Raw genomic sequence first — 26,450 nt, 5'->3', positions numbered from 1 at the left:
AACAACAAGAGTTTGTGGAAGCTTAACTGCCAGGAAACTCTTGGGGCACGCAGTTGCAGCTTGTTGTTCTGTTGACCGTATTATAATGATTGTGCTTGTGAAGGTTATGCTAGATAAGTGTTAGCAATGATTCACTAATGGCTAATTAACTCCTGGCAGCTGAAGAATTTAGGGCCAAATAAAGACCCCTTATAAAGCTTTAAATGCCTAGTGGCAGGGTTATCTGTTTAAACTCTCTATTTGTCTCTCATTTGCTCTTCCTCATTGTCATGATATTGTGCACAGATGCTCCCCATCACCTCCTCCAAAAACAGCACTTGTAAAACACTGTCTTGAGGCCCAAATGACCATTTCCCAGAATGAATATTGCTGGGCTAACTCCTGCTCAGTGGATCCCCACAGTGTTAAGAGAAGGTTATGAAGCCCAGCCTCCCCTGTAATCTCTGCACTCGAATTGGAGGTTGAGCAAGAAGGTGAAACGGGTCTGTTTGTCTGTTCTTTTGGCTGATCCCACTAATGATGCAGTGAGCAACAAATTGCTTTTTCTTTGACAACTTTTTAGAAGAACCTACAGCAGGAACTGTTAGCAGCATGGTTTCTTGTGTCACATTATAAATGTGATTTCTGGGCAACAAACCATTTCATCTACCTCTGTTGAGTAATGGAGTGTTTTGTGGGTATGTGTCTCTGTGAACATTGTTAAGATATACATTATTATTATTGTTATTAGTAAGTACATTTAAAAAAATACATGGAGTTCATGGCCAAAAGTGTGTGGAAACTAGAACATTGCACCCATTATAGTGTTTAATGAACATCTCATTGTAAAACCACAGGCATTAAAATGGAGTTGCTCCTTCTTTGTCATTTCCATCCTCCGCTCTTCTTGGAAGGCTTTCAACCAGATTTTGGAACCTGGCATCTGCCGAACCCAGATCTGTTTGTCATGGGTGCAGATGGTGCAGCACAATTCATCACTCCAGACAACGCGTATGCATTGCACGCATGGATTGTATTTAAGAAGTGGATGTAGCCACTATGACCTCACCCATTGATTTGTGGACTACCATTCTGAAGCCTTGAGTTTGGCATTTTGGTCGTTGCCATCTTTCTTTTTTTTTGGGAACCAGAAGTGACCTTATTTGGAGCTGGGGAAGATAAGCATGCTGTATTGTGAAGACTTGAAACAAGGGCTCGTGACCATAAAGTCATTAGGAAAATGTTTAATGACGTAATAAAACAAAGGAGAAGTAGGGTCATTTTGTCACAGACTTCTATACAATTAGACTTCTTTTTGTAACTGTTGGAGTTGCCCCCTGCTCCTCATTAAAAAAAAGAATGCAGCTTTAAGGCACTAACTCATTGGCTTCATTTTTCAGATCCAAAGGCTATGTCCACTTCTTATATACAGTCTATAATTGCACATGGTCATCTCAAGATGTGTGTCACTCCTTGGCTGTGGAAACCCATGTCATTAAGGTCCCAACAGTTCTTGTACTGGGGTTGTGCAGTGATCAGTTCTGATCAAGTTCATCAATTGCCAGATGCAATTTAATACAAGCTGTCAAACCCAGAACTAATGAGGAAATTTCCCTGTGTTAGCGTTTGCCATTGTGTCATGAAATTTGGTGTGGGGGGAAAAAAAAAAATAATCATCACCTTACTGGAGAAGTTGAACTTTTTTGTCTCTTTTCTGTCACTTAAAAATGTGTTGACAGGAATTCTATTTATCCATGGCAAACCAAGTTGTATTTAAAAACTTTTTTTGATAGTATGGGACTGCTCTGTTGCTTTCATTATTTAGTCAGCAAACAATCCTACAACAAAACAGCCTCTCCTTTCTGTAATCATGTGATTAAGCACAAGACCCATGACATGAAGACCTACCTCTCAACATTTAACCAGTTTAGAATATCTCTCACATTAGTAGTCGACTGATATGGATGGCCGAATGACTATATATAATGCTGATATCAAAACAAAGGAAATTCAAGTGTAATTTAATTATTCCATGCAAAGTACAATCTAATATACATGGTTATCTTAGCTAGTAACATGTTGTGGATTTTTTATTAATCAATGAAATATAATATTACATTGGGCTATGCTTTAGATTTCAGAACGTGACTCCTGTTTAAGCAATAGTGGGGTACAATTTGTCAGAAGTGTTTATTTATGTATTTACACTAGCCGGTAATGGTTTTAGATTAGATTTGTGGTCATTTAGGATGAGAGGTGATCTCTGCAGACATTTTCGTGTGTATCAGCCTCGTGAAAGCAGGTTTCTGCCGATGATCTCAAAATGCGAGATATTGGCGCGATTAATCGGCTAACCGATTGATCTACACTATCTCAGATGCATGGTGGAGTACTTTTAAGTGACACATAAACTAGTTGACACTAGTGGATGATTTTTGATTGCGATTTCTTTCCTGTTGTAGTAGATGGCTTGCAAGCACATACAGGCATGGTGGGCCAGAAAATTCGCAGTGGGATCATTTTATCTGCCTCATTATGCATCTGTCTGGAGCACACCATGTCTGTGCTTGTTAATTGTTGTTAAAGGTCTGTTGGTAAAAAGAGGCAGGGATTATTTAGGCCCCATAAACAGAATAAACACATGCAGTGCACCCTCAGACTTAAGATGCTATACTCAGATGACATCAAAGCATAAATTAGCCAGCGATTACTGGGGAAAAAGCCTTTGAGATAATTTGCACTGCAGCAGCAGTGAAAGCGCCTTTATGGAGAGTGACCATTATGGACGTGAACCTCCCCAGTAAGCGACGTTGACTCTAATTAAGTTTAATAAAGTTTACCCTGATGTTCCTCATATTCCTCTATTTCTTTTCGTTTCATCTTGATTTGCTAAAAGGTATTAGAAGTAATGAGAGTCTTTTGCCCCCCGGACCAGGGCTTAGTTGGAGGAGGGACACATTTGCTCACACAAACACAAACAGAATGTTTTATGCATGTTTTTAAATCAGATAACTAAGGTTTTTCCTTCATTAATTATTTGGTAAATTAATTATTGTGTAAAAAAAAATTGCTTTACACTTATTAATTATGATGCAAGCTTCAGTGCGCCATCAACTCAGCTACAGTAGCCTCATAACATGGTGAAATTAGAGCATAAAGAACAGTTATTTCAAAGAACCAAACCTCAGAAATACAGGGCCTCTTTCCTGTCGTATCCAAATTATCATTAACTGCGCAAGTGGTATTTACTTGTACAGATGTCTTTCTCTTCCTCATTTTTTTGTTTAGTTAATACAACATTATGATATTGTTTTATTTCATATTATTTAGGATACCTAGCAGCATCAACAAGCCTCCTAAACAGGGAATATTGTGGACATCCTATGTTGTTTCCAACAGTGGTTATTACATGAATCCCCATTTACCTTTCATATCAGTGCCTGTGGCTGGATAACCTAACTCTTAAAGTCTCACTGTTGCTGCTGCCGCTGCATCGCCCGCAGCTATAATACAGCACAGAGCCATGTAAACTCCACCAGTCACCATTTCTGCTGACAGCAGTGGCTTATCCACCCAAACTCCCTCCACCAATGAGCAGCCCTCTAGCCTGATTTTAACCATAGGGGAATCCCCCCCTCTCACCCCCCAAAACAAGATTTTTTTCCCCAGCGATAAAAATGCCAGAGGTGTTTTCGCTTTCTCACCCTATTCCCTGCTCTGTCTGTGTATTTTTATGTGCCAAGCAAGAAACCAAGAGGAGGCTGGCATGTGAAAGTACAATGGCTGCAGATGATGTTGTGTTGTACACCCTTGTGGATGGAGGCTGGCAGTTTGTGCTCTAAGCTGTGTTAGGTGCAACACAGGTAGAGACGAGATCAAATGACATGGAGTGGATAGCTCAGGGCTGAAGTTCTAGCGCTGCATGAGAGAGAAAATGTTTTCAAAAACGGGGCCAAAAGAGCGGCGTGAGACACAGACTTACATCGCAGACCACATCATTACCAAACATAACACCTGTCTGTTGCCTTTAGTTTGGTTTCTACCAAGAAACTTCTTTTGCTTTTATGCTTGCTGAGTGTTATTCTACCTTAGGTGAAGCGGCAAGTTGAGAGGGAATTGGAAATTGTCCGGCTAGCTTCACTTGATTTATCATCCCGATTTTAAAAAAAAAAAAAGAAAAGAAGAAAGGGGGGAAAAAAAGTCTTGACATACTCTATAGCAGGTACAGGTGTAGAGAGCATTTTCTCCACTGTGACAGCTTGAATATGACAGGAAAACGTGGTTTCATTTCAGAGAAATTGCAGGTTACTGGAGGTAGTCCAATGTAGGGAAAAGGTCAGATGGAGGCAGCTATAATGTGATGCAGATCTAAAACATAGCTCCTTGAGGTTGGGATTTAGCTCAGTGCTACTGCAGCCTTGCAGTATTGCCTAAACATCCTTTGGAATTCTCAAAGATACTCTTTCCCCACCATCAAAACCCCAAAAGGCTAGTAATAGTAAGCATCTCTTTATCAAATTATGTAATCACACAGGGAAGCAAAGTATGAGGAGTGAGACTGTAAGGTAAGATTGGTACAGTCACCGTTCAAGGGAACAGTTTTCGTATTTTTGAAATGTGTTTTAATATATAATTTAAGGAAAAGGGGAAAAGGCTGTACAGACTGTAGAAAGATTATTCAATGGTGTAATTGCATAAGAGTTTTCCTTTTTTATTGATCAAATTAACCAGTCACAAAACGAAAGTCTTGGCACTAGAACATTGTGACTCACATCATGTAACAAAACTAAAGCAAATGTAACAAAATGGCTTAACAGTCCGTTCTAACAGAGTTCTAAAATATAAATGGGCTTATAAACCAAAAGTTTATATGTATCAATTTAATTTTACTTTCACCTAATTACCATGACAAATATTGAAGATTAGTCACCATATTTGTATTATTGCTCACCCCTAGCACTGCTTATTCACTATCTATGGCAGGATTGTGAACACACTGCCGCAACTGAGTGTTACTGAATAAGGGTGCAATAGTCTTCCATCTCCAGAATGTTATGATGTGAAACTGGAAGCCCCTGGCCAATGAACTCCATCTGCAATCTAAGCCCTTCTCCGTCCAAGAAAGTATGCTTATCCTTCAACAAAATTGAATGTTTTGCATATGAACTTTGGTTTAGTGTCAATACCATCAGCATCTGAAAAGGCATAAAAGAGAAACATGAGATGGAACAGGCTCCTTCCGCGTGCTGCATATTTCAGCTCATTTGTCCCATTAACAGCCTGGACACATAAGGCAGTGCTGGTTTCTCATCGACTTGAGTTCATTTATGGAGGAAAATCTATAGAGGAACGACACATATCCATCTGCTTCCTCACCCCCCCTCAGGGAGAGTCATTTGTATACTTTTTTAAGCTGCGGTCAGCCATTAGACCAGGCCTCTACTGGACTGTGTGGGCTAAAAAGCTAATTACTATTCTTCCCTTTGCTATGGCAGTAACTACTTAGTCATTTTCTTGGCACATGTATGGAAAAATCTCTTGGTTGATGCAACAAAATTAGATTGGTTGAAACGGGTGTCTAGTTTGAGTTAATTGCCATTATGCTCATCATAGGTCACCATAGCCACAAATGCCCTGTTACTCTTTAAACACTTTGGATTGTATCACACATACTGCACTTGCTGCATGTCTTAAGAAGTCAGTCAGAAAGAAGACCTACTGTTGTAATGAGGTTAACTGAGGGAAGAATGCCACTATAGTAGCAGGAGCTTGTTTCTAGTGTTTCTCTCTGACTCCATGGAGCAGAGGGGAGGGAAATTAGGTGTGTGTTTCAGGTGTGGTTTGTCTCAGTGGGTTTGTGTGTATCCTCAGTAGAATTCAGTTGGGGTCCTAATAATAACTTGAAAGTGCAAAGTCTCGAGTATGGCTCCACATAATTAGCCTTTAGCAGGAATCAAGCTAATTGCAGAGAGGTAATTGTGCACACTTTCCAGTCTGTTATGATGCACACACACAGGCGCACACTGTACTTTCCTACCTTGGCGTTTCATGTTTCTTGTCACTTTGATATCCAGATGAATTAAAAAGCAATTTAATTAGTTGATTTCTTCACCATGTCATCTTTTCTGTTGGGAAGAGAAAGCCAGTGTGTACGATTCGAGTTAAAATGTGTAATAAAAGTTTCCACAATAATTGAGTTCACAGTGGAATCCAGAGAGATATTTGTGGGGATTTAAAAAGATACTCATTATACCGTTCAATGCATGTGCTGGTAGTGGGTTTATATTTTTTGGGGTTTATATTACGTTAAATATATATTTGACACAAGCTGTGTGAAAACATTTTTTTAATGTGTGTGAGCGCAGAGCCGGCCTGGAAGAGGAGCTGGACATGCTGCGAGTCCAGGCTGCTATGGACCGGGCCACAGTGAAAGAGCTCCACCTGTGTCTTGCTAATGAACACCAAGGTGAACCCTTTTTTCTTCATTTTGGGGAAGTAACCAAGTGAACATTAATATTTAAAATTATTATCATCATTCATTCTTCTTCCATTTATTTTTCCCTTTTTCCTTTCTTTTGGTCTGGAAATATTTTGCCTAAATTGAATTATTCTTGCTGCAATTTTACTGTATTGCTCTCTACTATGTTACCCAAGAATGTTGCCACAGGCTTGAAGAACAAAGTGGAGGGGAAAAAAGCACTGGAAGGGTCACCTGTAATGGTGGAAAAGTATGCATGTTTAACATGACAGCATCTTTAAACTGTTCTTCTACCTCTTGGCCAGAATTAATAAGACAACTCAATTAAGACTTGATCAACTCCTTGCAAATTGATTGAGAGATCAAGTAGTGTTCATCTTGTCTGCATATATCATTCCCACTGTTAAAATGCACATCGCTTTTAATCTAATCTGCAACCTTTTGTCAGACTCTGACCACCGCAACCGCAGGCCTTAATTAACTAGTTCAATAACAAATCTGTCCTACATCACTTTAATTTTCTTCACAACCAATGATGGTGTCTGTTGGAGATGCAAGTATGTGATTTAAAGGATGGCACTAATTGAAATGGTGGATCTCCCATTGATGGTCTGGTCAGGAATGCTAGGAAATAATCTCCTTTGAAAGGACATGCTTAGTTTTATATCTTGTCAAACAAATAATCACTAAATTCTAAATGTTACATTAGAGCCTGAGTATCTGTGTCCTTCGGTTTTATGTTATCATGCACAAATCACCTTTCGGCTTATATCAGATAGAAATTCATTCTAATTTGAAGGGTAGGGTAGTACTGTAAATGCTTAGCCTCACAAAAATACTAAAAATGTTTAGTTTGGTTTACTAAAAATTAATACTAAAATGCCTTGCCAACTGCTGAGACTGGCGGAACACAATATAGTCCCAGTACTGCTGTTTTTGTTGTATTACCATTAATGTTAATGTCCTATTCTCACTGTAACAAAATGCTTGGTACCATACCAAGTTTAAAAAATCACCCATTAAAAGATGTTAAGCTACTGTGTGGGTGCAGGATGATAGTTGAGATAGCTGTATCTACATGAATGGCATTAAGGGTTATTATATCTCCGCAGGTTTATATTATCATAATGAATTCACATTTATCCGTGTCATACTGAATAAGAACACAACCCACCCACCCACAAAACACAGATGTGTTAGACTGCCTGATATATTTAAATAAATAAATACATTGTATGTTGTGATGATTTTGGCAAAGACAATCTTACCATTATGTTCATTATTTTGTATTTTAAATAAGGTTTTACTATTTTAGCAATATTTATATAGAGACTAAAACCAATAAGTTTTAGAGCCACTAGGAAGTAAACTCAACATTATTCAGAAAAAGATGTGAATGGCCACACCATTAGCTCCTGAAGAACCTTTTTGACCAAATCAAAGGGGGATGGAGGGTTGAAGTGCTCACGCCAGGATCACGCTAACGAAAGGCAGCAGATGAAAGGAACTGGGTCTTTGTGCTGCAACCCATGAGGAGACGTGGGTGGGACGTTAATGTATGCCGCAGTGCCAGGACCTCCTCCAACAGTGGGTGACTAGGGAGTCACCGCGTCTTCTTATCAAGGTAGTGCTGAGGTGCCAACTCCCAAGCCACCAGCACTGGAGCTGGATAATTGTCTCCCAACCTGGTTATGTATCCAGCGAACTCGGCAGCCCTCCTGTCCTATTTGGTGCTCTGTCTGATTGAATGTGACATGCTGAGAAGACAAAAGAGCAGGCTAATTCAAAGTAACAAACTTCCCTGGGCAAAGCGTCAAATGCAAAGCAAGGGAGCAGCCGCTCCTCACAACGTAGCCCTCTCTCGTTTTGCTCTCTCCTTCTATGGCCTCTTTTTCTAACTCACTCCAAAAGATCAACTGACCTGAAAAGTCAAGGCTCTGAATATTTAATGTTTCCAGCCTCATTGTACAAATTATTTTGGTCATCCTGTCATGAATGTTTAACAGGAGAGAATGAAAGGCAGAAAGTTTTATATTGTTTTGTGTTGCCCTTTGCAGGTATATACTGTAAGTCAGTCAGTGACACTGAGGCTTGTTGGATTGTGTATGCGCACATGAATATGTGTGCATCAAATCCCCAAGCACTTTGACTCCTGCATGCGTTCTGTTGTTATCATAAAGCTTAAATCATATGTTTGTCAAGGCCGCTATTGAAGTTCTCAGAATAAAGTAGCATGTTAGTCTGCAGAGATTAGTTGTCCATTGGGGAAACATAGTGGACTACAAAGCAGTGCAGCCTGGGGCTGTGTGTTCACAAGGGATTCAAACACTAGTCTTCGTTTGCTTAAGATCTCTAGAGAGGTTGCACATAGCATGTACCAGTGTGTGCTTTTGAACACTGTTTTCCTATTTCCATGTGGACTACTAAATAAAACACTTTTCTGTTAATCAGGAGGAAAAAAGGCTATTTGATAAGATTTTAGAAACACGAGGTGAGTTTTAGATGTGAACATTTCAAGTCCCTATGAAAACAACATTAGTGATTCTGCGTTCCTTGTGATTTGATTGACAAAAGAAAAAAAGAGACTGGACCGTAGGAAGGAAATTAGACCTTGGTAATGCTAATTGATTTAATGTACCCTCTTTATTATCATTCTATTGATTGAGCAGCCTGAGTTTGACACATCATGTCACAATAACGAGCTTTGTTCCCCTTCGCAGAATTGCTTCACAAAGTGGTAGAGGAGCGCCAGGTCAAAAGCAGCACTCCGAAAAAGCTTTCTGTTTCTTCAGAGCGAATGGAGCAGTCATTTAAAAAGGTACAGCGCTATGCCATCACTAAGTGTTCTTTGTCATTGCCAATAAAAGAAGCCCGACAGAGCCATAACTTCGCACAATGCCTCTCCGAAGTGTTCTCACTCTTTGGAGAATTGGTCATGTAGTCATTTCCAAGTCAAGTGTCAGCTAGGAAGTAGTTTCTTTTTTATCACAAAAAAAGACTACAAATAACCACAAATAATAACTGTAGGGGTGGAGTAGAGAAAAATGTACTTGTAGGTTATCCCTTAAAAAAAGTTGACCAATTAACATCAGTTTTGTAGCGGAGCTGTTAGTAGTTTATACATATTTGTGCACACAGGCTTTTAAAACCCCTGCTTACATGAGTTCATATGTTTCCCCACTTCTGCCTTCATGGCAGTGAATCATCAAAAGTGAGGATAACTGTCTAATTTTGTTTGAAAGGTACCAGGCTTCACCAGCGGGCAGAGTGAGAACCAAATAAAAGGGAAAAATTGCCTGGAGGCACAAACCCAGCAGGCATTCACTGTTCTCTTAAACAGTCTCCACCAAAGATCTAACAAATAGACTAAGTGCTCCTGGTTGCTGCCTAGTTAGGGGTGATCAGGGTAAGGGGGTGTTAGTCAGATGTCCATAGCCTTGCCAGGCTGGGGAGGGGCTGGTTGCTCCCCCTCATGGGTTCAGCCATACTCTCAGCATATATGCATTGAGAAAATGGAGAGGGTTGCTACCCCACACAGGTCAAACCAGGAACTGGCCTTTCTGATAGACATTTTCACTTAAAACTTATACTGTAGACAACAACAATGGAGTGAAGTTAGGCTTGGCATGTTGTTGTTTTTTTTACTAGCATTGCAAGAGCGGTGTGTTAAGATGTTTGAGTATATATTATATATTATAGTAAAGAAAAAACAGATATGCAAAGGAAAAAACTGACTATGTTGTACCACTGAGGCCCCATATTTCTGATTCCTTCAGATTGAACAGCTGGAGCGGAGGATGATGTCCCTGGAGGAGGAGACAGAGAGGCTGAGGGAAGAGAAAGAGCAGCTACTTGAGTCCAAGGAAGACTTGGCCCACAACTGCCGCAGACTCAAAGCCTCCCTGGATCATCTGCAAACCAAGGAAGCTGCCCATGAACAGGCAGCCCAGGCCGAGGCCCTGGCCCAGGGGGAACGGCATCGCAGCGAGATCATGGCTCTAGAAGCCCGGCTGGCTGCCTCTCAAAAAGAGGCTACCAAGCTTCATCATCAGTTGCTGAAGCTGAGACAGGAGCTAGGGATCCTCAGAGCAGCCAGGGACTTCTATAGGAACCGTGCAGCAGGTCCTGCGTGGGCAGGTGGGATCGCTAGCAACATTAACAGCAAGGTCAAATTCAAAACAACAAGGCTCAGAGGTCCGCTACGCCAGCGTAGCCACCGAACAGTCAGCCCCAATCAAGCCATCAGGTGGCAAGGCTGCAGCCCCAATCCCACTAAGGACGAGTGGGAGGACATGAGCATAGATAGGTAATGATACACACATGCACGCACACAGATGCACTTATTCTCACTGCCTCCCTCCTCATTATTTTTAGGTGGTTGGAGTGGAGAGGGTGGGCTGGCTGAATTGTGGGGGGCCACGCAGCATCGAGGGGACAACGTGGATATGCAAAGCGTAAGCAAATGGGTGATTGAATTTCATTGTCTGTCTAGTTGGTATTCAGGAACCAAAAGAAGAATGCGAGCAAGAATGATAGAGAGAAGGAGAGAGGAGGGGGAAACTACTGTCAGATCCTTTGAAATATCCTGGGACGCCTTGCTTGGAGCTTATTGACTGAAATTTGCATGCAAAATTAGCCACCTCTCCACACAAAGTTGAACCGATGCCAGAGAAGCCCAGGGATAAGGGGGCCGCCAAAGCCTTGATACCTTCCAGTGCTGCCATTTTCATGCACTAGTCACGCTACCCTGAAATTGACAGTTTGGCAGTTTGATTTAATTTACTGGTCCTTTGCATATTCACTAACCCCCCTTGACAGCACTAAGGATCCCCCTGCAAGTACCAAGACCCCCCACCCACCCACACACCCGACCTCCTCCACGCATACACACACACAACCATGCATGCACGGAAGCTAACCCCACCCTGTGTCTAGTCATGTCGGTTATCTTGTGGCATGTCAATTCACAAATGTGTGTGTGCTACTCTTATTTCCTCCAGCCACCCCACCTTAACCCCTTCCCAACACACACACACATGCACACATTCCTTTCCATCTAACCCACCCTCCTCTTTCCTCCCCTCGCTTTAATTTAGTTAGATAAATTTTGAATGACCCTATTCGGCTCAGTACCAGATGTCTACAAGCTGTTTAACACCCTCTAAATTAAGAACCATCGACAGTAATTATTTCATGTATGTTTTATGCAAAAAAGCCACTGAGCCAACATTTATTGAGTGATGGTCGGAATGATTTGATTTCAAACACTCAGAGCTATCGCTGATATTTATTCCCCTTCACTTTCTCTCCCTGTATGGCTCTCCCTGTCCGCTCTCTCTTTTGCTCGGTCCTACTAACTCGCCATCCCTTCACCAGCTAATTCATCAGGCTGTAATCCACCCTATCTCTATCCACATGAGGCCGTTTAACAGGGACTGGGTGCAGCTATGCCCTGCTTTCCTAATGCCTCTCCATGTGGCTAATAAGCAGCAGTCTAATATACGCTTTACCTGAGTGGAGGATCTAAGTGGATTTGTGAAAAAGGGGTCTAAACTGAGATGTTTTCTTATTTAAAGCACCTGTCAACTGATTTGTTACTGTAAAGCCTTCTGCGTCTCTTATCTCGCAGTGGTCTTCTTCAGCAATATGTCTGGTAAGCGCTCCTGGAAATATAGTACGTCTGCTTAAGGAGGTTTGGCCTAAATAGTGCCAAATAAAGATGTCAGACTCGTTAAGGCTACTGACAAGTCTTTGTTTTTTTCCTCTCCTTTTTATCGCTGCCTCTGGCTCTCTCTCTCTCAAGTTTTGAACTGCTGAAGGCAGCTGACCGTTTTGAGCAAATCAGCAGTTTTGTTAGAGAGTGGGACAGAATGAGAGCAGGCGGGCAGGGAGAATATCATTCTGAATCGTATTGAATTGTTCTATTGGTAAGAACATGTAGTGTGTGTTTATGAATGGGTTACATATTTGCTTAATTACTGCTGGAATACACTACAGATGGGTGAAAAATGATTGACATGTGCTGGATTTACAAGGAAAACCTACTTAAGCGTCATGGTCAAGTGTTAGGCCACCACTAGCGCACACAGCTTCCGTGAATCATCACCATAACATGCCAGCACAGCACAGGACACAACTTTGATGGATACAGTTACAGTGACCCTTGTACACTGTAGACAGGTTGAGTATCATGTGGAAAGTATTTCCAAATTAATAGAGAGATGACTTCAGGATTGGATTCACTAAATTTAAGTCAGACCTGTTTAGCCATTAGCCAGCATGAAGCGTGTAACCCTGGTCTTAGTGGTGGTGATAAGTGATCCTCAGCAAGTCCCTGTGCCCCTTTAAGACCAGGTTTAACCCTAACTAGCCCCAAGACCTGTCATGTTCCAGTTAGATCCTCTCTCTGTGGTCTTTACCTCCGCTGCTTCTCCCAGGCCCCACCTTAATAAACCCGCCAGCGTAAATGTCACTGGCTTCCACCTTCACGTCAAAGGTCACTGTCAATAAACGTGTGTGTGTGTCTCAGGAAGCCCTTACCGTGTGTCCATCAGACACAACTTTGCTTGGTTCCGCTCAGCCGTGCCTCTCACACACGTCTGTCACACACAGAGGGCTAATGAAGGCCACAGCCGCTCTCATACATGTTGATGCATTCACCATCAGCACCAGACACTGCAGCTTTTCACTTAATTTACACCCACATTTACACTTTCACTTCTGAAATTGGATGGGACATTGATTTTCTGTTGGAAGGAGGGGGGGGCCCAAATGCATATATTTTTGCTTGATGTCAACTAAATCAACCATAAAAGGTAAATTGGATTTTTGTCCAGTGGTGGCACTTTCAGAACAAGGGTTGTGGGTTCAACATCTGGCCTTTAATGACCCTCCTCACTTTTCCCTACAGTAACAGTGGTGAAGAATACTTGGACAGTCTCAACAGTGTGCCCTCAGTGATAAAGGCTGACAGACAACACACAAACAAAAAGGTTGGTCTGCCCTCATCCTTCAATTATTTTTGGATTTTAAAAAAAGGAATAAAGTTCTACAGTCAGATGTTAACATCAGGGCATAGTGTATATTCCCTTGCAGACTACCTCTGCAAGAGCAATATAATTTAGTTAGATTTATGTCAATTTATTTTTGATCCGAAATATACAACAATTAAATCTTTTTAAATGAGTTAGAATGTCATGTTCAGCAAAGTAAATTGTTCCTTATGTATTAAGACATAATCTGTAGAGGTACCTTACCAAACAAAATTGCAATTTAATTTAAGTCAGAAGATTTCTGTGTGCATAGTTATTTACATCTACATTACCACAGCCATAGATCCAGGCAGGATTAATAGCCACCCCAGTAACATTGAAAATTAAATCTGTGTTATGTTTTATTGTACCTCTTACAGTAATTTAAGGAATGTACTCTTCTACAGAGCATCTACAGATTTACTCTAACAAGATGATCAAATGTAGGAAAGGAAGGAGTGTGGACAAAGTACTGTGTTGGTGATGCAGAGAGTGTGTTTTAATTCTGTTGGACATGTCTTTTCCTGCCAATCCAACTTTACAGTTGGTGTCTTAAGCCCAAGCTGCCTATTCTTTTCCATAAAGGCACAAAAATGAACAGTCAAACCTCTGCATAGGTAATATTTTATTGATGTTTATGTGATTGGTCCTGTAAGTTCTTGTTGCATAATTTGATCCGCGCCACACCGTACAACTTTTAACTGGCCTCTTCCTTTGCTCTTGCATTCACAAAGGCTTCCCTATGTGTGGTTGTCGATGCTTCTTCTTTTCCCTCTCCGCTCCACACCATGAAATCAATAGGCCTAGACCCTTGCTCTTGTCCGCATCAAACCACTTCACAGCAGGACATGGCAGCTTCAAACCCCAGAGAGATCTGTCCGTCAAGAAGAGAGGAAAGAGGGGGACCTTTAAAGATATTCTGTCTTTCCCTCTTCTCCTCTTTCTCTGTTTCGAGAAGGTGGAGAGGAAGAGAGGGTTGTTGTTGTACATGTAGCCAGGGAGCTGTCAGGACCCTTACTCTCAGATCCTCTTTAGTTTCCCCACTCCAGATCCGCTAAATGTGCCCATCAGCTCCTCCGGGCTCATCGCTATGACAGCCCTGGCCCCTCACAACATGCTATGTCACAAACCAAAGGGTTCATCTCCCCTCTCCTCTCGGCAAGGCACCGTGTGATCAAACCTGGCACTGATCAAATCCTACCTTACTCCATATACAAAGGAAACCGGGAGAGAAGAAGGAGGGGTGTGGTGGTGGGGGTCTTCTTTGATGTCGCTACAAACGCTGGTGCAGTTGGGAGGTGTCACACATACACATACACACACGCACACGCGCGCGTACACACTTATGAGTGCAAATGACTATACACACTCACACACGCGCACACACACGTCATACTGTAGGAGTGAACCAGGGCTTTCAGACAGTGATTGAACAAAGGCGGCATTTGCAAGCATCTGTCAGAAGTAATATCCGGGCTGAGCATGTTCACGTTGAAGTCGGTTGAACACGCTCAGGTGAATTATTAAAGCACAGGGTGATTTGTCTTGTCGCGATAAACTGAGTACACCCTGTGATCATTGTGTCATTATGAGCTGCATTTCAGGAAGCACAACATGTCAACTGGCTGTGTTACATTTAACAGCTGCTTTTCATCTCTGCCTCCGACTTTTCTGTTCTTTCAGCCCTACAGGTGTTCACTTATCTCAGACGCAGAGGCAGCTGCAGCACAGTCTCACCGAAAACAACCTGATGTTCTGGCCCAAGGTAGCATAAGTTTTCCTTTTTCACACCCATGCAAAACTACAAAAATCTAATCGACTATTAATTGAAGCAGAAAGAACACTCAATGTATGTACATGCTGTCGATCGGAAACAAGTACTTTTGGGGGGGTTTTTTTGTTTATTTGTTTGTTTTTTCAGAACTTGACACTCCTGAATTGGTTATAAATGGAAAATGTTAATCCTTCAAGTTGTTAAATATATCACAGTTTTCACTTGTGCATACACAAAGGCACTTTACATACACCTGTTAACTCCCAGCAGTAGCTTCTAAATAGGGATTTGTTCTTTGCACTTGTCAACTCTGAGGTGCCTGCGTGTACTTCCTCCTGTTAGACGATGAACAGCATGAGCCCTGGGAGCGAGGGACGAGAGGAGAGAAGAGGAGGAGGAGGTGGTGGAGGAGGAAGAGGATGCTAATGAAGACCCAGCGCTGCTCCTCCTATTCTCTGCAGCAGCGCGTTGAGTCCCTACAGCGTCACATTGACATACTGCAAAGTGCCAGGAAAGATGCTGTGCTTTCAGCCAGAGAGCTGCACATGACCAACGAGAAGATCACAGCACAGCTCAACTCCCTCACTGAGAAACTCTGCAGCAGCAAGCGGCTCACACAGGTAACTCGGGGAAAAAACAGGGAGATGCGTAAAAGGGGAGAACCGGTTGTGTTGGGAAGTTTCAAATTTTTCTGTCTTTGTATTTCTTCTTGTGGTTCTTTTGTATTTGCTGGGGGCTGAGAATGCAGCAGTATCAGGTCCTGTGCCCTTATCATGCTTAATAAGTGTGGCTGACAGGCCTAGCCTCGCCTGTGGAGGTCAGCACCCCGGAGCAGAAGAGAGGAGGAGAATCTCTCTCTGTCTCTCTCTCTCTCTTTCTGTCTCTGACTCTGCTGTTGTCTCGTCCCACTGAATGTTTCAACAAGCCAGTTCTCTACAACAATCTGTGTCACTAGCAGTAGAGTCCACTGCCACACATTCATTTAGTTATTTAGTACCTGCCTCTGGTAGGAAACTCTTAGACTTGGTATAGACTATAAATAAAACACCAAGCACTTTTGCCCTAAACAGAATCTTTCCTGTCAGCGCCTCCTTGCACACACCAACATATGAACACACACATACATTGACACACAATAAACACACACCAACTCCTAGATAGACACAATCGTTAATCTGACAGGCAGGAGACTTCTTTTGGTGAATTCAGACATAGTAGCAGCCAGCAAGGGCCCGCTGGACCCCTGATTAGGTGCATGTGTCTGTATATTTACTGTGTAGAATGGTACAGATACACTATATTAGGCTTGTACACACAGGCCAGGCCACAGCCCTCGCAGTGTTGCTACCTAGGAAGTGGCCCTTGTGCTCCCACTCAGGCATCTGATTGCTGAGGCCCAACGAGACCTTAGACTCAGACACAGCAGTGGAGGCACACAAGTATGCACACATATACACAAGCACACACAGTTGCGTGAATGAGTGGACAGAGGGAATTGTTGTCTTCCTGTTTGTTTCCTCTTTCCTCCTGCAGTATTAATGCCACTCCACCAGAGAAAGTTGGAGCCGACTGACTGGCCAAAGCCAGGTTTTGTTGCCCTCTCTGTAAAGGGCAAGAGGTGATGAACTTTGGGCTTGTTCCAGCCGGTCCTGGCCAACTCTCCAACTAAAACTCTCTGCCTGTAATTGGCTTAGGACAGCCTCCACAGGGGCCATCATGTGAGAAGTAGCATGGCAGTTTCACAGAGACTTGTTTGTGTTGCTGTGTCTCCTGATCCTTCGGCGTTCTGTCCTTCCCTTGATGCTTCCTTCCTTATCTCCTTCCATCATTAAGTCTTATTTTCCTTTGCCTTCCTTACATCCTTTCTTTCTTGTATGTTCCTTTTTTTAATTCCCCTTCTGTTCTATTTTCTTAATGTCTGAATAACTGCATTTAATAGCTGCTAATAAACAATGTTTTGCTGCTCTCAAATCTGGAGCTTGAGGGAGGAATAGACCTGCAGTGCTGCACCCAGCTCTCCACATCCCAACCTAAGGGGAACATGTATTAAACACATACTGTATATGAAAAGGTTAAACAGCATGGTGACACGCAGTCTATCCCTACAGATGTCTTTATTAGCAACAGAATGTAACCCTAACTCCCTGACCTGCAATGCAGAAATGTGTGAATACTGTGTTTCTTTCCAACATACTAACCTTAAAGGATGATTTTTATTTATTACAATTTGGGTTGTTTATGATGACTTTGCACTCATCAAAGTAATCGCAGAGATGTGGTAATATGGCCATATCACTGCAACAAGGTTCAGTGTGGCAAATAATAAGAGCAGTCAGGCGATCAAACACAGATTATCGAAACAGTTTTATTTGGAGGTAAATCTGAAAGCGAGTGACATCACAATTTCTGTAATGATCCCTCATTGCACAGCAAAACTTTGTGCACTCACAACGATGGCAAGTGCTGTAGGATAAGGTTTAACTAAGAAGTTCTCAGTCTGTGAGCAGCAATGGATGTATACTAAGTTTACCTTCGTGTTCTCTTTGAACCTGACCAGCTGTGTTTTTTGCCCCATGTGACTTTGGCAACTATTCCTAGATCTAAATGTTATCATGAGTGATAGAAATAATGGCCAAAAACTACAAAAATAGGACTCGAGGTAAAAAACTAGAGTTATCCCTTAAGGTGCCATAAGAAGCTTAAAAAAACTCAGGTGACAGGTGAAGCACACCCTCCTAATTCTACCAAGTCTAGCACTTGACAAATTGTGCTAGCCATGCGTATCATCCAAGTACAGGATCATTTGGTTGCTTGGATTATCTACCTCACTCAGTCATTACTTCCCCGTTTACTTCACTATTCCAGTGCACTGTGACATCGCCTCCTGAATTTACCAGCCTTATCTCTTTACATGTGGAGTGTCCTACCCTCCTCTAACATGTAAGGGGCTGGGATTATCACTGGGATTAGGGGGTGCAACAGACAAACTGACTGAACCTAAAAAGCTCCAGATATTATTTGAATTTTAATGATAGTTGTACTACAAATCACATTAAAAGTCTGGCCACTTGTACAGTAAGACATAACACTGGTGTTTTGTGAGACCACTTCTCAGATGGGAGTGAGAGAGGTGTCCTCTCTTCCAGACTAATGGACCACCAGTATATCAGTCCATGTCAGTGTCATCTCTCACCAGAGCTTAAAATGGCCTGTGAAATCAAAGCTTGTCTTACAGGAAGTGTCATCAATGCCACTCTTAATTCGTGCTCCACTGCAGCCATGGCCTCACAGTTCATTCTCTCACTCTCACTCTCTCTCTCTCTATCGCTCTCTCTCTCTCTTTCACCCTCCCTGGGGATATGGCATGTACGTCTTCAACAGGGCAGAGGAAACCTAAAACAAGAGGGATTCTATTAAAAGGTGTCAGCCAGCAACCAGATATCAATAACCTCCATGTATGCAGAGCAGAGCGCAAACCCCTGGGAATCTGTGGTTTCACTTTGTGGGTGTGTGGGTGTGTGTGTGTGTGTGTGTGTGTGTGTGTGTTCCCCAGCATTTACCCCATGTGTGCAGCATACATCTTCATGTATCATGTCTCTTGTTTGTGCTATTAAGCATTCTTGATGTTTGAAATGACACCACATCAGCTAATTTCGGCAGTATTGAACCAAACGTACAGAGAGATGTGCTTCTGCCCCATATTATCTTAATAATCAGATAAGGACCTGTTTTGAGCTCCACCGCACACATGTGGTTAGAAGTGTTCACCTCAGATGCTTATGTTTAGAATCATTGATACACTGTACATTGTACATGATCATTTAGTGCCATTATTGTTCATCACTCTAAACCCAACCGCTCACCAAATGCTGAACTCCCTCTGTCCCAAAGTGCTCTCTGATTCTGCAGGATGGCTTTATTATGCATGCCCATCACAGTGAGAATTAGGCCCTATTGACCAGGCAATCTCCTAATTAGCATAAAAAAGGAGATTTATCACAGCTGAGATATTAAAGCAGAGCCCACAGCTCTCCCGTGGCTAATGTGTACAGTATTTCCAACATATTGTTTTTAATTTGTCTCTGCATTTATCATATTCATGCAATGTGAATTTAGTATAAAGAGGGTTTTTTTTTCGTACAACAGTTATACTTTTTGCATCGTAAAGCAGAGAAAGCTGGGTTTTGTTTTGACTCAATGTAAGTTTATGTACAGTAGCAGTATATTGTATCTACCATAACTTTTTAACTTTCGCCTTCCTATAACAAAAATGTAGGGCGCCTTTAATAACAGTAGGCAAAACTTTTGTTTTTAGTTGTAGTATCATCAGCAGTAGCCTAGCCCACCAATTCTGTCTGTCGATCAATCTGCAGAAGCTGACCTCTGACCTGGCTGGTACTGAGCAGCAGAAAAAGGTTCTGGAGATGGAGCTGGAGCAGTGGAAGCGGATCACGTTCCCCCAGCAGACTGCACCAACACCACCAGAACCAACAGCACCAGTAAATGCAGAGTGCTCCTGCCAGGGCAAGACCATGCCCGCCCCAGCTAATCCTGCCCCCCAGGCCCTGGGGGCTGAAGTCAAACAACTTCAAGCCAAACTTAAGGTTTGTGGTTATAAGTTGCGAGTAGAACTTTGGGGTTAATGAATTGCCCTCATGCTTTGTCTTATTGTGCACGCCTTATTAGATAAATCTCTTAATAGGATGATGGTGTTACAGATTGCTTTCATTTCCAATTTTGTGCACTATGAAGCTTGAATGGATAATACCATCAATAACAAGGAAAATTTTGAGAGTATTAATGCTGTTTGGCTCCAAAAATATTTGCCAAAACCCTTTTATGGTTTATAGACAAAAGGAAGAAAATATAGTTTATGAATTTTGATTATGAGTTTCAATTTCCTTTTGGTTGCTTTTTTGCTATTTATTTTGGAATACACTTGCATATATGTTTTCTGGTATTTTATCAAACGTCGACATATCTGAGTTATTTTAACATCTCACTGATTTAGAATAGAATAAATAAATAGATTTACAGCCTGCAGTCCTTGAGGACTTCAAAAACTAAAAGAAAGTCTGTCATGGTTTTACTTTCAAATCATGTGGCGTAAAACAAACCAACAAATGCCTACCTTTTAATTTACACTCAACATCACCTGAAATTGCATGTGATTTCGACATGAATTAGCATTTCTTATCATTTGATCTTATTACGGGGCACCTGTCAAAAACATGAGAAATGGGGAATAGCTGTAGAGACGTGCCTGACATCATAGGGAATAAGGTGTGAGTGGTACCACGGTATTATCACCCTCTCCACAGCCAGCTCGTCAGTGTCACCGAGCAGATTGCGGCTGTCGTTACACACAGCCGAGGAAGTCATGAGAGGTGACAGCAAAAGGGAGAGGCGATGGATACACTGTGGGGGTGCGCGCACTGAGTTAGCGCATTGTCAAAAGCTTCTACTGCTACAGTTTCCACAGGAGACATGGGGCCCTTTAAACCAAAGTGAACATGCACGTTCAAATATCCATCAGTCTTGTGATCAGAAGCCGACCTGTCACCATGAGCCATATGTCTTAATGTGTTGTAATGCAGAGATATAAGAGATGAAAACAACAAGATTTAAAAGGCATTTAAATAATATTAACAAAGATTATATTCACAAAGTGTTTACTCCTGGATCTTTAAAATCTGTTGGGGGAAAAAATATATATATCACAAATTAAAATATATTCAATTATATAAGTCTATAAATTGTTATTTTTCCTAATTACTCCTCTTATCTCATCCAATTTGAAAAATACAGCTTTCCTCTTAACCTCTTTTAGCACCTTCCACCCTCCCGCTGTAACACATAATGAGGAGGCATGCTGTGCCTGACCTGTCATCAGCCGCGTCGTGAAAGCCTCCCCCACCCCCTATCACACACACTCAAACACATTAACAAACACACGCACTGTGTGCTCTCCCCCCAGAGTGCAAGTGCTGAGGTCACAAGGCAGGTGGCAGCCAACAAAGCCCTGCGAGGCCAAATCCAGGAGAAGGAGGACAAGCTCCGCCAGCTGCAGGACAAGTTAGTTTCACACCTTTAGCTTCATTAGTAGTAGTTCTTTCTCTTTCTACTTTACTTTTTTCCCCTTCTGCATCCCTCTCTTTTTCTTTGTCTCTCTTTCTCCCTGTGATTCTGTCTGCATGTTTGCACATTCTCTGCAGCTCTCATCTGTAGTGTTTGATTCCACCATGTGGCAGCACTCCGTCTGCTGCACTGCACTTAGGCATGCCTCTCCTCTAAATGAATCATTTGTGATATTATGCATGTTCTCATAAGCGAGTGAATAAAAACTAATTAGCGTGCATGCACATGTGTGCATGTGGGTGTCTTGTGTGTCATGTAGTGTGGTGTTGCTTATGTGGGTAGCTGATGTGGACTGCTGATCAAAGCAGTGTATTGATTGTTTGTGTGCCGCAGGAGGGACACATTGGCCCATGACACTAAAACCCACACAGCATCACTCTGGCCTGTGGGCCACAAGTCCTAATGAGTTACATGGTTCACCTTCTGTAGCACTCGCTGCATTGCATAGTCAGAATTTATAACTACAAACAATTTACTTAGGCAAGCTGTTGAGATTTGAACAGTGTTGTGAAAAGCATATATCATCATTCTGCGTAAGGATATTTGAACTGAGAGAAAGGTACAAAGAACAACTTGGATTTCCTCCCTCTCGTTCTCTTTGTCTAGTATGCCATGTCCTCTGCCTGCCATTCTCAATAATGCATCCAGGGCATGTGTACAATCACAGTGGGTATGTGTTTGTGTGTGACCAAAGCACAGCGGATCACAGCCAGACAGAGTGAACATCCCTCAGCTGAGTTTCCACGACAGCCTCAGCCTTTCCTCAGGCTCTTGTCACACACTCACTCACACACGCACACATGCAAGCATGTAACTCGCCATCTCTTCTAGCCTATCTCTCCATTTGCCTCCATGGAGGGACCCCTTCTCAGAATGAAAGACATGTCTAGACGTCTCTGAAATATACATCTCAGCACACACACAGGGAGGTTGCTTCGCCTTAAAGAAGAGAAGGGGGGAAAAAAGAAATGAATTTCAAAGTATACCGGCATGTCCTCAGTCAATATCCGGCACTATGGCCCTGCCTTATTTATGAAGCTGCTTCTTTCATCTTTAGCCCTGTTGTCTATCAGCCACATGAAACGTCCACCCACACTTCATTCTTAACAACATACACAAAAATGTGCACTCTCTGTCTTGCACACACATACTTCAGACCACTGACTGTTATCATTACAATACACGCATGTTTGATGAACAATATTGCCAACAAGCGCTGAACAAAGGGAACAACCGTGTGAGTGATTGGGATATAGTTTGAGGCTCTCTTTCCACTAACACTCATAAATAGAGATCACATACTCCGGCAGAAGCCCCATATATCCTTCATTCTTTTTTATCCTCTATTCTTTTTGGGTTTCAGAAGAAGAGAACATCTAAAATAAATGTTGTCGATCTAATTGCCATTAGCATTGGGGCAGAGGGAGCTGCTGGGGCTCTTATTGCTGCTCTCCATCTTTAAGTCAACACCAGACAGTCATCTGAAAGGTTCAATATGGGTTTTCTCATTAATGGCCAAATCCATGGGGTAACCAGCCAGCGCGACTTCCCCCTAAAGACCCCAGGCTAGACTCCTCTCTCATTTAATTTAATGTCACTCCAATAGGACAAGCTCACATTTATTTAGCCAGTCTGCCCGCAGGCATTCATCCACCTAGGGAGACAGGGACATTTACTTATACGATAGGATTTGCTTTAGTGTTGCGTCATCTGTTTATTTAAAACACACAAGCCATGATGCGTGTGGGAGCGAAGAGATCCTCTACATCTTTGAAATAAAAAAACCCGGCAAAACCCATTTTAATTAACTGCATCCTTATGATCTTTATTCTATTTGTTCTAATTCCCCAAGGTATAGAAAAACCATGAAAATTGCCTCATATTTGCCTTTTTTGAAAACAGAATAAAACATTCTAACATACTGAGCACATTTAATGCAAGGCCTCACTATAATATGGCTGTGCAGAATGCTAGAATATTAAACATGTCAATACAGCAAGTTATCGAAATAGGAAGTGACATGTGGTGCATGTTTGCACTAGTGAAGACATGAATAGCTTACAATACAGTCATCTTGCCTCTCTTTGGGGAAGTATTATCAGCACAGTACAGCACGCAAACAAACAACATTTTTTAAAGCGTATTCCCTTCATAATCAGTCTTTCCAAAGCCAAGTCCCCCTGCTGACGTGTTTTTTTATGTGTCTGGTGTAATGCTGAGCTGAAAATAATAAACATTTAAATATTGATTACAGTCTTTCAAGTAGTGTCACTGCTGATACAAAATGTCGTTTTTCATTGGACTCCCCAGTCACACTTAGTGTGGCATTCCCCGCCAGAGCACTTGTTCTAATATATGCCAGTTAGAATTATATATGCATCCTTATTCCCCCCCGCGCCCCTCCACTTACCCAAACAGCATGCCCGTGTATTTAGTTGTCATAATGAGCTGTCATGCCTGATGCAGTGCATGGGGACACTGTGCCTGCCAGCTTTGTGCGTGTGTGTCTCTGTGTCTTGTCTGTTTGTTCTGCCATGTAGATGCGCTCTGTGAGTGTTTGCCTGAATGTGAATAACTGTGTAGAATGCATACCTGTTTATGCTTTATATTCGTGTGTTTTTGTGTGTGCGCCTTTTATGCATGATTCCAGGACGAGCCACGCTGAGCGAGATGTGAACATGAAAAGGAAGCTAGTGGAGGACTTGAAGACGAGACTGAAGTTCCTGCAGGAGATGGAGAAAAGTTACCGTGGACAGGTGGAGGAGCTGGAGAAGAAGGTGCACACAACACATCACAGCTGACACCACCGTCATGTTCTCTAATTAGTTTGATGTTCCTTGGAAGAATGACGTGAAATTAGCTACTTGCAGTGCTCAGAATTTCTTATACCCCAGATATTATCTGCCCTTGATGACTAAAAAGGAAATAAACACATTTTAGTTACTGTTGCATTACCTTATAGAATAAATAGATTTACTTCATTGATATGAAGGAAACCAGATGGATATATGACTTGAGATCCTCCATCACAACTGAACTGCGGTGTCCCCACACCAGCTTAATTTTTACCTTCCTGTTTCCCCTTTGGTCTCTACAGGTGAAGGCTTTATCAGAGGAGGCCGCCAACAGGAAGGCCCTCATTGAATCTTTAAAGAGGAGACTGAATGTTGCAACCACAGAGAAAAGCCAATATGAGGCCTCATGTGCAAAACTAAAGGAGGATCTGGAAAAAAGGGTAGGATACTAGAGTTTCTCACTAGATTTGTATTATATGGAACAGTTTAGATGTATTGGAATTTTTGAAGTTTCAGAAGTTTTGTTATGTGCTTCAGCACTTTGGACTGTGATCCTATCAGATATCAGTTTAGCCGTACATAAATAGTAGACCGAAAAGAAAGGTTTCAGCATTGGAGAAAAGTAACTTCCATTCATCAATCTTTACAAAGATTACATTTTCAGTAATCTCCCTACGTATAGTGAATATAGAACGGTTCAAACCTTTGGACTTTTTAATGTTTGTTATACAACTTTTATTCACAGGGGATTAAAGAAGCCTTTTTGAGACAGAAAAATACTAAAATTTCAAAGTACAAAAATCAACAAACCTGATTCCAAGTTGTAAACAGTGATTAGATAGCATTTTAAGGTTCAAGGTGGGTTAAATACTTTTGATAGGCACCTTATGTTAAATTATACATTTTTGATACAAGATTATCTTTAAGCTGCTTTGAGCCCAATTATTCTCTTGTCCCTAGATTAGTCATCAAAGTCAGAAATGTGCGAATTCTGCAATTACTAATTACCACAAATGTTTCACAGGCATATGCAGAATCTACAACAAAATAAGAGTGGTTGCGTTCAGCTGACCAGTTCTGTCTATGAATGCTATGTTTCTTTTATAGGAGCAGCGCATGCATGCCTTGCAGGCTCGTGTGGGGGCCAGTGAGCAGGCTTTGGCTGCACTGGAACAGACAGCCACTGAGCAAATGGAGGGGTTGACCCAGCAGAGCGCCCATGCTTTGGAGAGGCTTCAGAGACAGCTAGGCCAGGCTTACTCCCAGCTGGAGCAGCTTCATTCTTTCATCAAGGTACTGCGCTAAAGTGGAAAGGGATCAAAGGCCATGAGTCCAGAGTTTGTCTAGTCAAATCATCTCACTTGTATCAAACAAGTATGGTGTGGTGTGCCTGCAAGTTCTTCACTTATGAATTCTAATGATATTCCATGGGTGTACCACCTAAAAGGTTAGGTGTAGGGTTCTGTTGCATTGTTAAATTGGCAAAAGTTGAAGCATGCTGACCGCCAGAAATTAAAACTGTTTCTGGTTGGGGGTCCTGATGGACACACTAACTTTGCATAGAAACATGGATTGCAGGAACAACCAGCCTCATGTAATCCTGTGTGGTGTTTTGTTGTTGGACTTTTGTGCTAATTCATAATTAACACCATGTTGAATCCTAAGATAAAATTGGTGTAAGAGTGTACCTGGTACCAGAACACAATAGACCAAAGATCGACGAACAACTGAACAACCCAGATCTGCAGTTGTATGTCTTGGATGCTCAAGCGTAAAGCGCAGCATAGCTGTCAAATGATCGAGTCAATACTTCTTGGAAATAAGCAAAAAATTATGAGATCAACAAGGAGTCTTTTGCCATTTATGTTGCCATTGCCTAGCAGCGGTGATTGCAGTATCTGTGAATGCAGAAGCAAAAACTTGCGTGTGGGAGAAACTGGGGTCTGCCATGGAGAAGACTTCTGAATGGCCTCTGAGAGGTTCTGACTAACTATCAAACAACATAGTTCTTTTTGTCAGAGGTCACTCAGGTAGTCAGAAAGATCTGCAGTGGCGTGTTGCCATGATGAACATTCTGGATAGTGTTGGGCTGTCTTTGTTGACATGTCTCTTCAATGTTACATGGAGGTCCGTAGCAATCCAACCTATGTATTTTATGCTCTTAGAAGGCTTATCACAGTGTCTCTTAGGATGTCTTGTGGGATGTCTTCAGGAGAAGAGAGTGTTCGGTTTGATGACCTCAGGATTGCATCACT

General features: G+C 42.0%; 1 protein-coding gene across 2 annotated transcripts in view; it reads left to right on the top strand.

Moving 5' to 3' along the window:
- Window positions 1-26,450, top strand: part of cntln (centlein, centrosomal protein) — an 80,474-nt gene that overhangs the window by 34,471 nt on the left and 19,553 nt on the right. Inside the window, exons 14-24 of one of the 2 annotated variants that reach the window (XM_038713218.1) lie at window positions 6,345-6,445; window positions 9,178-9,275; window positions 10,234-10,763; window positions 13,368-13,449; window positions 15,172-15,253; window positions 15,578-15,882; window positions 19,636-19,866; window positions 21,240-21,337; window positions 24,051-24,177; window positions 24,498-24,635; window positions 25,303-25,488. In XM_038713218.1, coding sequence (XP_038569146.1) covers window positions 6,345-6,445; window positions 9,178-9,275; window positions 10,234-10,763; window positions 13,368-13,449; window positions 15,172-15,253; window positions 15,578-15,882; window positions 19,636-19,866; window positions 21,240-21,337; window positions 24,051-24,177; window positions 24,498-24,635; window positions 25,303-25,488 — 1,978 coding nt within the window. The remainder of the gene's footprint in view (window positions 1-6,344; window positions 6,446-9,177; window positions 9,276-10,233; window positions 10,764-13,367; window positions 13,450-15,171; window positions 15,254-15,577; window positions 15,883-19,635; window positions 19,867-21,239; window positions 21,338-24,050; window positions 24,178-24,497; window positions 24,636-25,302; window positions 25,489-26,450) is intronic. The other variant, XM_038713219.1, reaches the window with a different exon arrangement.

This window comes from Micropterus salmoides, unplaced genomic scaffold (genome assembly GCF_014851395.1).
Source record: "Micropterus salmoides isolate LMB-PRFRI ecotype aquatic unplaced genomic scaffold, ASM1485139v1 Ms_hic_scaffold_12, whole genome shotgun sequence".
Taxonomy (NCBI): domain Eukaryota; kingdom Metazoa; phylum Chordata; class Actinopteri; order Centrarchiformes; family Centrarchidae; genus Micropterus; species Micropterus salmoides.
This window is presented reverse-complemented; position numbering and strand designations above follow the sequence as displayed.